Genomic DNA, 18,403 nt, shown 5'->3' with positions numbered 1-18,403 from the left:
GGCTTGACATCTTTCGGCCTTGAATCCCAGCATTGAAGAATCAAAGGAGAAAAAAACTGAACCATATTCAGCCTTCAATTCCAAAAGAAATTCGGCCTTGAATGGAGAAAAAAATGAACTATATGAATTTGGTTTACATCTGACACAGTTTTACAAATATATAATACAGGTGCAGAATCTTAAGTTATACACAAAGACATGTATCAATATTTCATACTCTACAACTGAAATAGGTATTACACAAAATTGAAATTTCTGGTACTGGTTCTTTGTACTGAACTGAATTGGTAGCTATGTGCATAACATATTATCAACTACAACATAATAAATGAAATCTCTACGATTATATAAACACTCAAACTGCTATATGTAAACAAATTCTTCGTAACAGGAATCATATTGCATGACATGATGTTTGAAGGAAGATGAAACAAAGCAGGATATAATGAACACAATTCTGTTCTAGGTGATTCGGCTAAAACAGACTGTGTTAGGAATTGCTTTAAACAAACCAGGCTTGAGATGTTAGTGAATACAACAAGGCTATTCCGGGAACTAAAACAAAACTGGAACACATCTCCATGAAACCAAGCTATGCATCCTTACCTTTGAACACCACTACTGACCGTGAGCCATACAGTATGAAATAGCCTACGAGGGCGGACAGAAAAAAATAGTTTGGTTAAATACACTGTCATAGGGGTCATGCAGGTTTGAAGGTGGAGCCACCCATACCAACATGGAGCCCTACACAAGGCTCCATGTAACGGTCAGTTGTGTTATACATACATTTGCTGGATCAGTATTACGATTAATCTTTCTCATTATTCTAAAAGTTTAAAACCATTCCTATGATAACTTCTTTGATAGGCATTTAGAAGTTGGAGTACTAAGTAAGGATAAGAATTTATGGACGAACAACTTCTTTATTACAATTAAGAGCGACGTTTCGGTGTAGGTTCTCACACCATTATCAAGCAAGTGTTAGAACCTACACCGAAACGTCTCTCTTAATTGTAATAAAGAAGTTGTTCATCCATAAATTCTTATCCTTACTTAGTATTCCAACTTCTAAATGCCTATCAAAGAAGTTATTCGTCGTCTTCATGGAGACGTGGCAATCACTTGCTTGATAATGGTGTTAGAACTACACTGAAGCGTCGCTCTTAATTGTAATAAAGAAGTTGTTCATCCATAAATTCTTATCCTTACTCATTCCTATAATGCTCATGGCACTGTAGCTCACTCTAAGTTCTAGGAATTGCAACGTGTGGGTCACTGCATCCACGTTTAACTTTGCAGCTGATGTGTTTATGTTATTAAATCATATTGCAGGGGAACACACAACTTCATTAAAATCAGATCTTAGTTCTTGCTACAGATAAACAGAGATCTGAGGACATCCCATTAGGGATCCCATCAGAATCACCTTTCATCCAACCAGTCAGAGCGTCACTTACCAGATCACGACAGTGACAGTTGGAATGTTTTTCCCAATCACACCACCTCAAAAACCCTAAACACAGGGTATTCTGTATGACACTTCAAGGGCTGTACGACTGAATCTGTCAAAATCATTATCTATCTCTCGCTCCAATGCGATAAACTGTTGAATAGAAGAGATTTTGCAGTCCACAGGAAGAGCTGCCATACAATCTAGGCCACATATTAGACATTCCAAAATGTTCTTTTCTTTGTTCAGTTTCAAATTTGAATTGAGAATTTTGTCAAAATATGTTTCAAAGCCTTGTCTGGGAATGGGAGTTGCCAGTTAGAAACCAGTGCTGTAAGCTCAAGTAAGTTGCTTTCTGATTGGCTAATGTCGATTTCTTGTTAGTCATTTCATTGGTCGGTCAAAGTTTGCGAAAGGTCGTTCTGACATCGACCTGTAATGGGATTTCTTCAGACATTTGCTTAGGGATAGAGCGAACTAAGATCTGATTTTATTCAGATTGGTGGAACACATGGCCTGCTATCAGTGGCTATTGGACATGTGTAAGGGCTGCAAGTGTCCCCCAAACAGATATTTTAATAAAATATTTTTCCAATTTTTTTTGGTGAGATTTCATACATGATGTTTACTCATGTGAAGAGTGAATTACGACTTTTTTCCCGTGGTCATTGATACAAAATTTCAGCTTAAAACACTCAGAGGAGAAACTGACTCAGTGGCTCAAGTTTCTACACCCATGCATGAAACCCGAATAATATTTTCAATATGGCTGCTGTTGCTACCATGTTCAAATTGGACTATGTACTATAACTTAGCACTTTTTAAATGACATTTTTGGTACAAAAGGGGCAGCTATAAATTAATTATGCAAAGATCTATTTAAAACAAGAATATGTACAAAATAATTGTTATATTGCATACTCTCTGACTAAATTGCACATTGTTACATGAATAAATGGCTGACATTTTTAAAGCTGCTGATGAGGAGGCCATTTTATAAATTTGACCTTATGAACACATTTTGGATAACATTATTACTTCACAACTTTCAATGACACTGCTGAGGTAGCTACGTCAGACATTATTTCTTCGATCACATTCTTAGAATTTCAGCTTTTTACTGCCTTTCAGAAAACATGACCAAAATGTAAAAGTTCATGTGATCAGCGAAAAGACAGGCAACAGATGGACGATCTGTTTCCTGAATCTGAAAAGTGAATACATTATCTCTTGTGCATAGACTAAACCTAGGAATTGGGGCTTCAAACATTCAACTACATGTATAACTGTAATATTAATTGATTGAATGAGTGAGTTTGGTTTAACACCACTTATAACAGTATTTCAGTTTTATCACATAGTGTCAGCTTCAAGTGGGAGGAAAGCCAAAACTGATGCAGATCTACATTTTCAACTTCAATCTAGACAAATCTAGAAACATTATCAGGGCATAGCTAAGATTCCATCCAATACCATTAAAATCTGATCTTAGTGCTCTCTACAGCTACACACGGATCTGAGGACATCTCATTACGGGTCACATCAGATCATCCTTTCATCCCTCCAAACAAGGCGTTGCCTATGAGATCGTGAAAATAAAAGTCTGAATGTGTTTTCCAATCATGCAACCTCATACAGACTGTATGACTGATTTCGTCAAAATCATTATCTATCTCTCGCTTCAATGGAAGAAACATCTGAAATGGAAGAGACTTTCCATGGCCCATGAAAAGTACGGCCACAGAATCTTGGCCATTCAGTTCCAGAATAATTGTTTATTCAGTTTTCAAATTTTGAATCGAGAACTTTGTCAAAATATTTTGTAGTCCAGACTGAAAGTCGCCAGTTTGAAACAAGCCCTGTAAAGCTAGAGAAAGCTGGTTCCTTATTGGCTAATGTCATCTTCGTGTAAGTCATTTCATTGGTCAAAGTTCATGAAAGGTCGTTCTGACGTGACCTGCAAAAGGATGCCCTCAGATATTGGAGTAGTGGTAGCGCGCACACAAAGACCTGAGTTTAATGAGACTGGGATTCTATTTACCTAGTGCTATTCCCTTCACCAACATGGCATCTCCATCACCATTTCATGTTGCGTTAAATACACATGAACTAGTTCCATACATCCAACTAAGGCCCAGTACCACACACAAATTTATTTATTTAAGAAAAAAAACACCTTATAAGCAAATCTTTGACATTAAAACCAGGAAGTTAGGAACAAAATAATGTCTATGTTAGTGCTGCATCAAGTCAATTCGGTTCAATCCACACTCATAGATACCTTTATTGTTGCTGCTGATTGCTGAAATATTGAGAAGATAATTTCAAACTTGAAAATACACCAGAGTGTGTTTATATTTATGCACATGCCTTGAAACCATTTTGGTATTCTGCACAGAAATCAGATGAAATTAATTCCTAGATTATCACCCATCAAGTTTCTTTTTTAAGCAGGACAAAGCTTGTTATTGTTAATATGCTTAGCTAATGAAAACAATTAGATCCAATTCGACAAATATGGATGAAAATCTAGTGATTAACTGTCTGAAATGCAAGGATAAGCTATTTGAAAGATTTCTGAAACATTAATTGAAATCGTTGAAATAACAAGAACAATTAATTATTCCTCGCTGTTTCTTCAACTACTTGACTATTATTTTCTTACTCTACTCCATTTTCCCAACATAATCTTAACAAAACCCAAACAGGGCCTCACCTCTCAGAGACTGGTTTTCTTTCTCCATTCGAATGAGTAGCAACGTTTCCAAGATGGCTTTTTTCCACAGACATCGGATCTTAGTCGGTGTCAGTGTCCGAGGAGGTTCAAAGTCAATGTCTGCCTCATCTGGGGAAGGAGAAGGATCAAATCAAATCTTAACTAATTGCAATCAATCTGTATCAAAAGTGCTAAAATGTGCCGAAATGATTTCTAGATGTTTGCTACCAACACAACCTTGTTGATAACTTAATAAATTCATCTCTCATTGTTTTATTCATGAACCTTGCCAGAGAATAAGAATATGTTGATTGCTATGTGATTATGTGGCAACTGCTGTCTTGTATTTCAAAAAGTCATACAGGTTTATATGTCTATAACGGTATGGTGTAGCAAGTCCCTGATTGCTATTGCAAGGTGTATGTTATCAGAATTATAGGCCACATAGAATGTATATCTACTAGAGAATACTGCCAGTCAAAACTGTATTGCTACATATTCACCATGATAAGACCCTGGGGATTTAGAAAATTGACAGTGTGGACGTTGTTGTTATGTAATGCTACACTCAGCAATATTCCAGTTGTATGACAGCAGTCTGTAAATAATCAAGTCTGGATCAGACAGTCCAGTGATAGACATCATGAGCATCAATCTATGTAATCAGGATACGATGATGTGCATCAACCAAGTAAGTGAGCATGGCCCTCCGACCCTGTTAGTCGCCTCTTACCACAAGCATGGGTTGCTGAAGACAATTCTAACATGGGTCTCTACCTTAATCGAGCAAGCATCATACTGAAGGAGAATTTATTTGGGGGGTGGGGAGGAGAGCTTTATGCTCTTTTGTATGTGCAACCATAACATTACCTTATCCCTCTGATGTTCATGTGGTAAACTGAACGAAGTACCTACCTAATGAATACATAAAATATAAATGCTACCTTTTAGGAGCCAATGAAAAGTCTTGGCAGCCATGTAATAACAGTGAGTGAGTGAGTATTGTTTTACGCCGCTTTTAGCAATATTCCAGCAATATCACAGCGGGAGACACCAGAAATGGGTTTCACACATTGTACCCATGTCGGGAATCGAACCCGGGTCTTTGACGTGACGAGCGAACGCTTTAACCACCAGGCTACCCGACCGCCCCATGTAATAACAATTATATATACTACCCGAAAGAAATCAAAGAACACCCAATACTCTAAGACTACTATAGGTGACTTGTCAAGTCATGATGATTAACTAGAGTAATATGAAAGAATCTGGTGTTCTCTAACTTCCTAACTTTCCTAAACAGTGACTGAACTGACCAGAGAAGGATGGAGATTCTGGGATCTGCACAGGAGTGACAACTCTGTTGAATATAGCTTGTCTCCATGAACTTCGTTTCCGATACGGCGTGAACTCATCTGGCAGTGTTGTCGACAGTGATGAAGATGTACTTTCTGCAAAGCCAGGGCTTGGACTTCCCGCTAACAGAAACCTGCAACAATGCATTCAACTGTTCTCAAAGGAATGTTCTGTACCTATTTACCAGTTATGTGAGTTGGTTGGTGTTTTGCTGTTTGACCGACCCAGTAACTATTTCAATATTAAAAATGCCCTCAATAGTAAGCCATAAATATGAAAGCCCAAAAATGCCCTACTTACATATTACAACACTACTGCAATAGTTGTATTTATATCGCGACAACATCCTAATAGTGTTTTAACAATCACAATACTATTTAAATAGTACAAATGCGCTTGATACTCAGCCCTAATAACAACTTCCCTTGAATACACGCTTTAGTTGTTGGAATCACATGAAAATACTACTGTGATATTATTGCAATTGTATCTATACTGAACAAAAATATTTAGGGATCATGAATATTTCTGGAGATATGTTTCTGTAGAAGACTGAGCACACAATATCATAAAATGTCCCCCAAAATAATAATGATCCCTAACTTTTTTAGTTCAGTTTATATTGCAACAGTATTTAACTATCAACATACTATTTCAATAGCACAAATGCACTTAATAGTCAACCCAAATAACAACTGCCCAAGAATGCACACTTCAGTTGTGCTACTCACATGTCACAACACTATTTAACTGTGATACTACTGCAATAGTTTTATCTATATTGCAACAGTAACAGTGTTGTAACTATGGCCACACTATTGCAATATTACACTTACAACCAACCTGCAATAGTTTTATCTATATTGCAACAGTAACAGTGTTGTAACTATGGCCACACTATTGCAATATTACACTTACAACCGACCTGCAATAGTTTTATCTATATTGCAACAGTAACAGTGTTGTAACTATGGCCACACTATTGCAATATTACACATACAACCAACCTGCAATAGTTTTATCTATATTGCAACAGTAACAGTGTTGTAACTATGGCCACACTATTGCAATATTACACATACAACCGACCTGCAATAGTTTTATCTATATTGCAACAGTAACAGTGTTGTAACTATGGCCACACTATTGCAATATTACACATACAACCGACCTGCAATAGTTTTATCTATATTGCAACAGTAACAGTGTTGTAACTATGGCCACACTATTGCAATATTACACATACAACCGACCTGCAATAGTTTTATCTATATTGCAACAGTAACAGTGTTGTAACTATGGCCACACTTTTGCAATATTACACATATAACCAACCCCGATTGCACACTTCATGTGATACTCACATGTTCTTCATTGGGCTGATGCTGGTGTTCTGGCGACTCTGGGAGTGTGAGTTGTGGTTGACATCCCGCCTTCTCTTCTGGACCATGTTTCGTCTGCTGGCAGAGATGGCGGGGTCAGGGATAGCACCAACTGTTGAGCTTCGCCGCCGCGGCGTCTCGGGGGAAGCAGGGGGGCTGGGGAAGTGGTGGGGGGCATCTTTACTGATGGGCGATGGGAGTGGTGACGCATCTGGGGTAGAGGCAGTGGATGAGTCCTAAAATGAAGACAATATTTTTCAAGACATTTGTGACAGAATGTGATAAATTGGTAACGATTCACCATTTTATGATCAGGCATCATAACGTTAGGGTAAGAGTATTGTATCATGAAGTCATGCACTGTCAAAATGATGAGGACATGCTGTACGTTTTATGTTATATGGATAGTCTAGTGGTTAAAGTGGTCACTCATCACATCAGGGTTTGATTCTCCACATGGGTACATTGTGTGAAGCCCATTTCTGGTGTCCCCCGCCGTGATATTGCTGGTATATTGCTACAAGTGGTGTAAAACCATAATCTCTATTGGTTAAAGTTTTCCCTTAAAACATCTAAACTGTGGGTTCGATTCCCACAAGGGTATTATCAGAGCTCCAGATAAGCTTCGTATCTGCGTGAAATACGCATCAGAAATGCAGAAATACACAGTAAAATATAATCCAAGCGTATCAAATACGCAACGAACATTACAGATACGCTACAAAAATAAAACTTGTGCGTATCATCAACATATTGTGAAGTAACCCTGCATATTCGATTAGCAAATCAGCAACTTAATTTGAAATTATAAAGGGGCATTCCGTCAACCTTGCCAAACTCGATGACAGTTACATCATGATCATTTGCCATCACACTTTCTTGTGGAAGTATCGTGGTATTTTTGAGTCCTATAAAGCTCTCGAACCAACACGACACCAGTTTGCAGGGACTAGATGAATAGTGTTTTTAAATATTTAACTTAAATACCCACATGTGTAAAAACTAGTGGGTAACAGAAATTTGAATACGCAGGTAGAATTACTGATACCCAATGATTTTAAAATGCATGGGTAAAATACCCACAACACCAAAAGCTTATCTGGAGCTCTGGTATTATTATATGTTAAGCCCATTTTGGGTACCCAGACTATAAAATATGACTCACTCAAATGAAAGTTGTTGTTATCCCAAACAACTACCATGAGGTACTAAGGACATATTTGGCCCTATGGGTACATTGTGTGATTTCAATAACATCAATCACTGGTTTGTCTGGTTCAGACTTGATCATTTATAGTCCGCTATAATAAAGCTAGAACGTTTCTGAGTGTGTTGTTAAGCAACAAACAAAAGGAAATTATTCTTATGGGCCTCTATTATCTACAAGGTATATGAGGGAGAAAGTATGGTTTTACTCCGCTTTTAGCAATATTCCAGCAGTATCACGGAGGGGGACACCAGAAATGGGCTTGACACATTGTACCCATGTGGGAATCGAATTTGGGCCTTTGGCGTGATAAGCAAACGCTTTAACCACAACGCTTCTCCACAACTCACAGGGTATATGAAATTAAACTAGAGTTTGCCACTAACGTGGCTATATCCCCCGCCCCTGTTGCAGAATTTATGACATAATTAAATCTAAACAAACCCTAAATTATTTTAACCAAGGTGGAACTTGTCATGGAAATTGTAAAAAAAGATGAGTTTGGAACCTAAGTCCATCTTGTTGCCATGGAAACGTAAAAAATAAAAAATTTCTAAAATTCCTCAATAGCAAAAGGCACCAGTTCAGCATGTACCTGACAGACCTGCAAAGTTTCATGAAAAAATATTGAACGGTTTATGAGTTATGCTCCGGAAACAAACCCTACCCTTACAGAACCTAAGTCCATCTTGTTGCCATGGAAACGTAAAAATAAAAATTTCTAAAATTTCTCAATAGCAAAAGGCACCAGTTCAGCATGTACCTGAGAGACCTGCAAAGTTTCATGACAAAATATTGAACGGTTTATGAGTTATGCTCCGGAAACGAAATGTGACGGGCGGACGGACGGACGGAGCTTGTTTCTATATAATATAATCATTAAAAAGACTACCATACAGAATATATATAAAAGATAAATGAAATTGTGTACCATTAGTCATTATCATTGATGATAAAATTGGTATAATAGGGTATATAGATGTTATTGTACACGTGTGGGATACACCAAAATTCTGACAACTATTTTGTGTTTTAACTTTATTATCCTAAACACTTTGTATTGAATTGAAGACCTTTCTGAGAGTCTTCTATGTCAAAAACCCTCTCAAGAAGCTTACAGCGTCACAATCATAAAAACAACACTACAGTGTCATTACACATAAAATCAACAATGTCTGATGCACGTCTTGCGTCAACAACAACGTCTGCATTACCACAATAACCGAAAGTGTGTTGAAATCATTATGATATGACATTGTATGTACGTATGGATTTGTATTAAATTGCTTATCTGGAACCATAGGGATATTAATAATGCTTTATCATTCAGCATATTAAGCTTATTCAGCAAGTCCTGAATAAAATATCTATGAGAAATCAATACTAACGAATAATTGATGCACACATGTATGTATGACAGTTGAAAGCTACACCTACATATATTCATGTATATTAAATCAACAACCTTATACTGAGTGTATATGGTTTTACGCTGCTTTTAGCAATGTCAAGCAACATCAAGGTGGGGACACCAGAAATTTTTGTTGTAACTCTGCACTCGGCAATATTCCAGCTATATGACAGTGGTCTGTAAATAATCAAGTCTTAACCAGACAATCCAGTGATTGACATCATGAGCATCGATCCACGCATTTGGGATAAAATGACATGCATCAACAAAGACAGCAAGTCTGACCACCTGATCCCATTAGTTGCCTCTTACGACAAGCATAGTCGCCTTTTATGGCAAGCATGGATTGCCGAATACGTATTCTATCCTGGATCTTCACGGGTCCACCAGGAATGGACTTCACACATTTGACCCATGTTGGAAATCGAACCCCGGCCTTCGGTGTGACGAGCGAATGCTTTAACCACTATCCAGCCTTGTAAGCAGTGGACGATAGGTGCCAGCTTCGATGGATACACTACTCAAGCTATGACAGGGATATCAACACATTTCCAACTGCAGAATATCTGCATTTAATTTACTAGAAACCAGTATAAATAATAAAAATAGCGACCAAAAGTTCTGTATCTCACCTGACTAAAGAAAAAAAGAAGAAGATCTTCAGCGAGATAAAGTGAGTGAGTGAGTTGGGTTTAACGCCGCTTTTAACAGTATTCCAGTTATGTCAAAGGTTGTCAGCTTAATGTGGGAGGAAAGCCCGAAGTGATGCAGGTCCCAGATGTTTACCACTTCGGTGAAACCCACGAGCATGGGTATGGTGCTGACAAACCTAGAAACATAATCGGGGCGAACCGGGATTCGAACCCACAATCATAGGTTTCTGGCATGCCCAAGGGATGCAACTCTGCTGAGCGAATCGCGGCGCCTTAGACGACTGGGCCACCTGTGCCCCCTCAGCGAGATAAAAAAAATAATGTGCAAATATTCTTTGGAAAAGAAAATAGCATTTTTGTAACATTGTTGAAGGCAACAGTGTTGAGTGCAAACAGTGATGCCTTGACCGAACCTGGATCTTCTTTTAAAAATTACATTCACACTGAGTTTAAGTCCCATGCCATGTTACTCCGAGTACAATTTTGAGTTTTTTTGGGTAAATATTTTTACAAAAAACCCTTACAATAAAATCACATTGATAAGAAGAAGAAACTTGTCTTCATAAGAAGAAACCTGCTTGCCAAATTTCAGCTTCATCAGTCAAGCAGTATCGGGGAGCAGATATGTTCGAGCATGGTAAAAGTGCAAAGGTCATTGCTGGGGTTACTGGGGGCCAGAGGGTATCTTTTATACTGTTTGTCACAAGAAAGAAACCTCTCTTCGAAGTGCTGAAGGTCACTATCACTTGCCTCCAGGGCCAAAGCAATAACTAGCTGTTACGAGTTTGACCAGCGAAGGGCTAAGTGATGCACAAGTCAAATTATCTAAAACTAGGACCTGCTCATTGTGGACAGTTTGTGCTTGCTTGAACCTCTCCTATATCAAAAGGTGTAGGATGTTGAAACATTGCCTGGACCATCCTACAGACAGCCTCTCACAATGTTGCATGAACCATTTTTTTTAAATCAAGTCTGGTTGCATGGCAATCATATGCAAAAATGTACTTTTTGCCAGTGTATGCAGATAATTTGACAAAACATGGTGGCAGGCTAGTGTGCAGTGAGGTCTAAGATAAGGTTTTCCAGTTTTGCCCATGGCAGAATGTTCACTTTGCTGACATCAACTATTAGGGTGTAAAGGTTGAATTAAATTTCAATACATTTTGAAAAAAAGCTCCCAGATTAATAGCCAGATTTCTAAAATGCAGAACACAAGAAAAAAAGCTGTCTGAAAGTTAAATATTGTAACTGGATTGAAATTCAAAATATGCCCCAAAAGGTATAATATGTTATTCAGAAAACCATGCATGCAAAAGTGGCTGAGTTATGGAGAAAAATGAGAAAGAAATGTGGCCATGTTTAAGATCAGATTGTCCTTCTGTGAGCACATTTCAGAGACACCACAGTCGAGATCATTTATACAAAGTTTCAGCTCTATAGATCTTGGCATTTCAGAGGATATGTAAAAAATGCAATAATACCAGAAAGCTGGAGCTGTGCACGTGGCAGCCATGTTTAAAATCAGTTAAGAACATATAGTGAGGGCAAAACTGTATGATTTGTTTGTTTGTTGCTTGTCGTATGACGCCACACTCAAGCCATATGATGGTGTTTGTAAATTATCGAGTCTGGACCAGACAACCCAGAGATTGACATCATGAGCATCAATCCACGCAATTGGGATGCGATGACATGCATCAACCAAGTCACCCGATCCCGTAAGTCGCCTCTTATGACAAGCATAGTCGCCTTTTACTGCAAGCATGGGTTGCTGAAGATCTATTCTAAACCGGATCTTCACTGGTCCAAAACTGTGTGAATGTTGTGACAAGGAAGTCTGTAATACTTTAGCAAACAGGTATTTCTTCAGTTTAATAAAGAGATTCTCTGGGCTCCTTTCAATATTATATTAAAAGACAATTTCATAAAAAATAATCTTACAATATTTACATTTCAGAGACTCATAAAAAGCATGTTTTATCAAATATGGAATTTTGTTGCCAGATTGAGAGCTTGTGACTTTACATTATCCTGACACAGTGTATTGCCCCAATCACCTAGACTAATGTTTAATCTCTGGAAATTTATATTTTTGATAGAAACAAGCAACTTATTCAAATTGAGAAAGAGTCCCAGCCCTCTTGTGGAAAATCTAGACTTGCCTCGGTTAGTGCTTTCGCATTACAGTAAGAGCTGGGAGGATGGGAAAATAATATGGTTCAGGGGTTGTGAGACAGTCAGCTCATCACCTATACTTCTCCAATATATGGGGAACAATACATCAGTAGTATTTCCATGTTATTTTAGAGATACGATCCATAGTACATTTGACAAATACCAACACATAAGTACACACATGTTAAATCATCTTAAGCTATATAATAACATTAAAACTTTACCATGAAAGTAACATCATTCCTCCAACATAATGAATCATAATGTGTAAAATATTGATCTGTATATTATTTTAGGATTTATTAGCTTCAGAAAATATTTACACATAAATATTATCCACTACCATAAATTGAAGCAAATATGCAGTAAAAACAAAATAATTTACATTAAGTTGGACTGAATCATTATAAATCATGGACTTAAAACTATCAGAAAGGAATTAAACAGAAATGTTGAAGAACAAATCAACAAAATGTGTTTCTTGTCTAGAGAGTTCTTCATACCTACTTGAAATATTTGAATCTTTCGAAAACTGAATATCCTCATGTTAACATCCAGCTGTGGTCTACGACAGTATTCCCGCTTGTGTGAGCAATATCTCCTATTTTACCTAGTCACTGTTACCCATCTGCTTTATGCCCTGGGTGATATACGTTGCATAATGCACTGTGGATAATCTGACAATCTGATGGTGATCTACAGGCCGCAGGAGCTAATTCTAGCTTGTGCAGTGATTCATTACACTCTAGCCATGACAGTTTAACTGAAGTCAATCTCAGCAAGGAGAGACAACAAAGGTATTGATTTAAAGGGGTAGAAATGAGAAGTTTAATGGACAAAAAGTGTTTTATAGACTGTGATTATTACATTGAAATATTTACTGACTGATAATTTATAAAAATAATCATATTTTTCACTTCTGATGAAAGTTGTGAAAAGCTTTAGTACCTTTAGACCTACAGACCTTGACCATCTACCACAGACTACAGACCATGACCATCTCCCACAGACCTGGACCATCTCCCACTAACCTATCACGCACCTGGACCATCTCCCACTAACTTATCACGCACCTGGACCATCTCCATCTAACCTATCACGCACCTGGACCATCTCCCACTAACCTATCACGCACCTGGACCATCTCCCACTGATCTGGACCATCTACCACAGACCTACAGACCAGCTCCATCTTCCATAGACCTATCACAGACCTGGTCAATCTACCACAGACCTAGTCCATCTCCTACAGACCTATCACACACCTGGTCCATCTTCAAAGGATCCATGGACCACCAACCACAGACCTACAGACCAGCTCCATCTTCCATAGACCTTTCACAGACCTGGTCAATCTACCACAGACCTATCACACACCTTGTCCATCTTCAAAGGACCTGATCCATCTCCCACAGACCTGGACTATCTACCACAGACCTATCACGGACCTACCATAGATCTGGTCCAGCTGCTCTCACTGTCACTCGTCCCACTCCGATGGCGGAACGCTTCCCGTGCATCATCACGTTTCCGACCCTGGAAGAAACAAAGTTACAATTTGAAAACACCAGAGCTCCAGATAAGCTTTTGGTGTTGTGGGTATTTTACCCATGCATTTTAAAATATCAGTATCAGTAATTCTATCTGCGTATTCAAATTTCTGTTACCCACTAGTTTTTACACATGTGGGTATTTAAGTTAAATATTAAAAAAAAACACTCTGCATCTAGTCCCTGCAAACTGGTGTCGTGTGGATTCGAGAGCTTTATAGGACTCAAAAATACCACGATACTTCCACAAGAAAGTGTGATGGCAAATGATCATGATGTAACTGTCATCGTGGAGTTTGGCAAGGTTGACGGAATGCCCGTTTATAATTTCAAAATAAGTTGCTGATTTGCTAATCGAATACGCAGGGTTACTTCACAATATGTTGATGATACGCACAAGTTTTATTTTTGTAGCGTATCTGTGTTGTTCATTGCGTATTTGATACGCTTGGATTATATTTTACTGCGTATTTCTGCATTTCTGATGCGTATTTCACGCAGATACGCAGCTTATCTGGAGCTCTGAACACTTTCACGATAATACTTGGGGGTGACAGAATGGGTGGTGGTAATGCATTCCTACTCAATTTGGGGGATTACAGTAGGGAATTATAGAACGGATCACTGCTTCTTACGACAGATAGTCTGAATAAGCAAAAATTATTTGAAGTGAGATTCAAACATCCAGAAAACTAGGAGATGACATTGTGAGTGTATTATAAGAATTTCATATTTCAATAATGGCTGATGTTGAAGTTTAAATAACATTGAAAGTACTCTATAGAACATACTGCCTTTACAGTTTCTGTTCACTGTGACTTGTGGGTTCAGAGAAGGTTTTAATATGCTTTGATTTAATTTTATTACAGATTCTAAGTTATTATTCAATTCTAAATACCATGTTTTTCTAACAACAATCGAGCCACATGACCAACAAAAGTAGCAGGTTGTAAATGTTAATTTTGATGCCATTATGGTGTTAGACATACCCTAAAGTTTCAAGTTAATCCCTCCTCCCAGTCCGGAGACGATAAGGTAGAGGGTAAACACAGACAGACAATGTACATGTCATTCCGTATCAAACATTTATTTTCTGAAGGCTTAGGGCCAGTTTACCAAAAGCTTATTTTCCAGGTAGCTAAATAAGGGGAATACCTATCAGTCAACATTAAGAGAAAGTCACTTAATGCAGATTCCATAATCACTAAATAAACGGTGGGCTACATGTTTTCCTACTCTTAAGACTCCATGTTTGTTGCACAAGAAGGAATATCTCTAGGGTATTTTCAGTGTTTTTTTCCCATTTCTTAAAGTGCATCTATATATCAAATCAAATATTTAAAAAATATATTCAGCTGCTTCCCTACGGTTGTCCAGGCCGGCTTGCCCCTGCAACCAACCTCATAAAACATTAATCATTCTTAAGCAACAACCGAGTTAGCTCCCAATTTTGTGCCAATTTTATAATAAATAATTTTAGTCTACTTGTTGCTTTGTTATTTCTGCAAAAACTGATAATATACTCCAGGGTATTTGCAGTGGTTTTTTCCCATTTCCCAAAGTGCATCTATATATCAAATCAAATATTTAAAAAATATATAGTTTCTTATCAAATACAAAGGAAGCCATTGGGAAATAATGAACCCATGATATATGCCCGAGTCAGCAATATTTAGATTGAGCCATACCATGGTTGCAGGAAAATATATTTGGTGCCTTCATCTATATGGCAAGTGAGCAATTAAAAGGCAGGACAACAGAAATTGCCTTTACATATTGTTCCCATGTGGGGAATCGAACCTGGGCCTTCTGCGCACATGCTCTATCCCCTATATACATGTTGGAGGAAACAGTTTGTCTTTTATGCCTCAAAATTCTTATTCACTTATCTGGGCTTCAACATAAGCACACAATAGAAACACACCTTGTTTGAGAATATAGAGATTTGTTCAAAATTCAAACTTCATATTTGACACACAGAAAAGAATTTCTAACGCATCTGTTTTAGCTTAATGAAATGCTATTTCACACTGGATGCATTGCTGCGTAAACCATTACGTACAAACTGCCACTCATAACTCTAGCCATGAGAGTGCATATTCTGATGCATGTAAAAACAGATGATAGTAGTGACTGAGTAGGGTGTTATGTCACTTATTCCATATTCCAGCAATGGACTCCCCACATTGTTCCCAGGTGCTGAACTGAATCTTTGTCACAATGTTTGAATGCTTTAACAACAAGGCTACTGTACTGCAATATTCCAGCAATATCACGGTGGGGGACACCAGAAATGGGCTTCACACATTGTGCCCATGTCGGGAATCGAACCCGGGTCTTCGGCATGACGAACTAACGCTTTCACCACTAGGCTACCCGACCGCCCCTTTGAAGCTAGAAGAGAGCAGAAGCCTTTGATAGGCGTGGGAACAGCAAGTAGCTCTGAAACGTCGTACAAAGGATAAAAGTCGTATCCATAAAAAGTGTCATGTATTCATAGTGTACTGAAAAAGTGTACTGAACTGTGAACTTTAATGTACTTAAAATGAAGCTGCACTTGTTGAAGCTCTTTTACAATTTTGAATACTATTCGTATGAAAACATGTCTCAGCAATCAGTTACATTTTAATCTAAACCTGGGCACCACAAATATTTTTATCAAAAGTTGCGTAGTATAGTATAACGCCACACTCAGCAACATTCACATTACATGACAGCGGCATGAAAATATTCAAGTCCAGATCAGACAATCCAGTGACTGACAACATGAGCTGCAATCTATGCAATTGGGATACAATGACGTGCATTGACCAAGTCATGGAGCCTGACCACCAGATCCTGTTAGTAGCCTTCTATGACAAGCATGGCTTGCTGAAGACCAACACCTCCATGGTCAAGTGGTAGAGCATTTGCCCGGAGAGCGGAAGGTCCGGGGTTAAATCCCCGGCCGCATCATACCAAAAGGCGTTTAAAGATGGTACTTGTTGTTACACATACACACAAGCACACAAACACGTGCATGCATGTCGCTATATAGGTGCAATAATCTTGGAAGCGACATTAAACCCCATTTGACATCACATTTCACCTTCACATGAGTGTCGTATAGTAACGCATGTACAAGACAACACGACCCGTGAAGATTCCTGGGTAGAATAGGTCTTCAGCAACCCATGCTTGCCGTAAAAGGTGACTATGCTTGTTGTAAAAGGCGATTAACGGGATCGGGTGGTCAGGCTCGCTGACTTGGTTGATGCATGTCATCGATTCCAATTGCGTGGATCGATGCTCATGATATCGATTACTGGATTGTCTGGTCCAGACTCGATTATTTACAGACCGCCGTCATATAGCTGGAATATTGCTGACTGCGGCGTTAAACAACAAACCAACAACAAGACAACACACAGGCTGAGCAGTACACCTCAATTCAGTACACTGCTACAGTGTTGCACCGCTGCTGACCTACTTCTAGGGAATCTAGACAGCTGGAGCATGGTTTTCACTCAATCGTGATCACACAAGTGGCAGGAAATTGTCCCATTGAAGTATATATTGATTCTAATGTATGTAACACTGCTGACACCCACACCAACCTCATATTCCTTTACTTTTGATAATTGCTCACTATACAATGTTGTACGTCAATGCCATTAAAACCGGTGTATAAATGTTGAATGAACACCTCATTGCATATGCAGATATTGAACAAATGTGGATGCAATAACACTCTTATATCATAGGTTTGAAAACTCTTAATGATTTCTTAACACAGTGTTTTTGCGTTGTGTACTTTTATAGCCAAATGTACTGCTACACTGACACTATGACCAAGTTTGTAATCTCCCACATATTCAATATTCATAGACTGCTCACATAGCAGTTTTTGACAACACATTTTACACGAAGAAAACTTAAAAACCATACCCTAAATGGGAGGTGCGCATGATTCTGAAGTGTGCATCTTATAGATGAAAATAGGGCGCAGTGTGTTTAGATTGTGTGCATCATAAGAACTTCTTAGATTAAAATTTATGAAATAAATTATTTAATTCATGCGCAAATATTCTAGTGAGGACATTGAGTAAACTGAGATTCAGATCACATTTATCAATATTACAGCAACATAACGGCAGGGGGCACCAGGGATGGGCTTCACATAATATACCCAAGTGGGGAGTGAGCGAGTGAGTGAGTTGGGTTTAACACCGCTTTTAACAGTATTCCAGTTATATCGCGGCGTGTCAGCTTAATGTGGGAGGAAAGCCTGAAGTGATGCAGGTCTCAGACGTTTGCCGCTTCGGTGAAACCCACAAGCACGGGTACGGTGCTGACAAACCTAGAAAAATAATCGGGGCGACCTGGGATTCGATTCCACAATCATAGGTTTCTTGCGTGCCCAAGCGACGCAACTCTGCACAGCGAATCGCGGCGCCTTAGACGACTGGGCCACCTGTGCCCCCACCCATGCGGGGAATAGAACTAGGGTCCTCAGTGAGA

General features: G+C 38.6%; 1 protein-coding gene across 1 annotated transcript in view; it reads right to left on the bottom strand.

Moving 5' to 3' along the window:
- The window catches only part of LOC139449432 (TBC1 domain family member 1-like), a 95,146-nt gene that overhangs the window by 14,312 nt on the left and 62,431 nt on the right, over nucleotides 1-18,403 (bottom strand). The window contains exons 8-13 of the mRNA XM_071230822.1: nucleotides 13,806-13,889; nucleotides 6,890-7,143; nucleotides 5,486-5,658; nucleotides 4,170-4,298; nucleotides 3,735-3,755; nucleotides 607-651 (exon numbers count right to left, since the gene is read on the bottom strand). Of these exons, the coding sequence (XP_071086923.1) occupies nucleotides 607-651; nucleotides 3,735-3,755; nucleotides 4,170-4,298; nucleotides 5,486-5,658; nucleotides 6,890-7,143; nucleotides 13,806-13,889 (706 nt within the window). The remainder of the gene's footprint in view (nucleotides 1-606; nucleotides 652-3,734; nucleotides 3,756-4,169; nucleotides 4,299-5,485; nucleotides 5,659-6,889; nucleotides 7,144-13,805; nucleotides 13,890-18,403) is intronic.

The sequence above is a fragment of the Haliotis cracherodii genome, unplaced genomic scaffold (assembly GCF_022045235.1).
Source record: "Haliotis cracherodii isolate W230 unplaced genomic scaffold, xgHalCrac1.p SCAF_8, whole genome shotgun sequence".
Taxonomy (NCBI): Eukaryota; Metazoa; Mollusca; class Gastropoda; order Lepetellida; family Haliotidae; genus Haliotis; species Haliotis cracherodii.
Note: the sequence above shows the minus strand (reverse complement) of the source record. Positions and strands in the feature narration are given on the sequence as shown.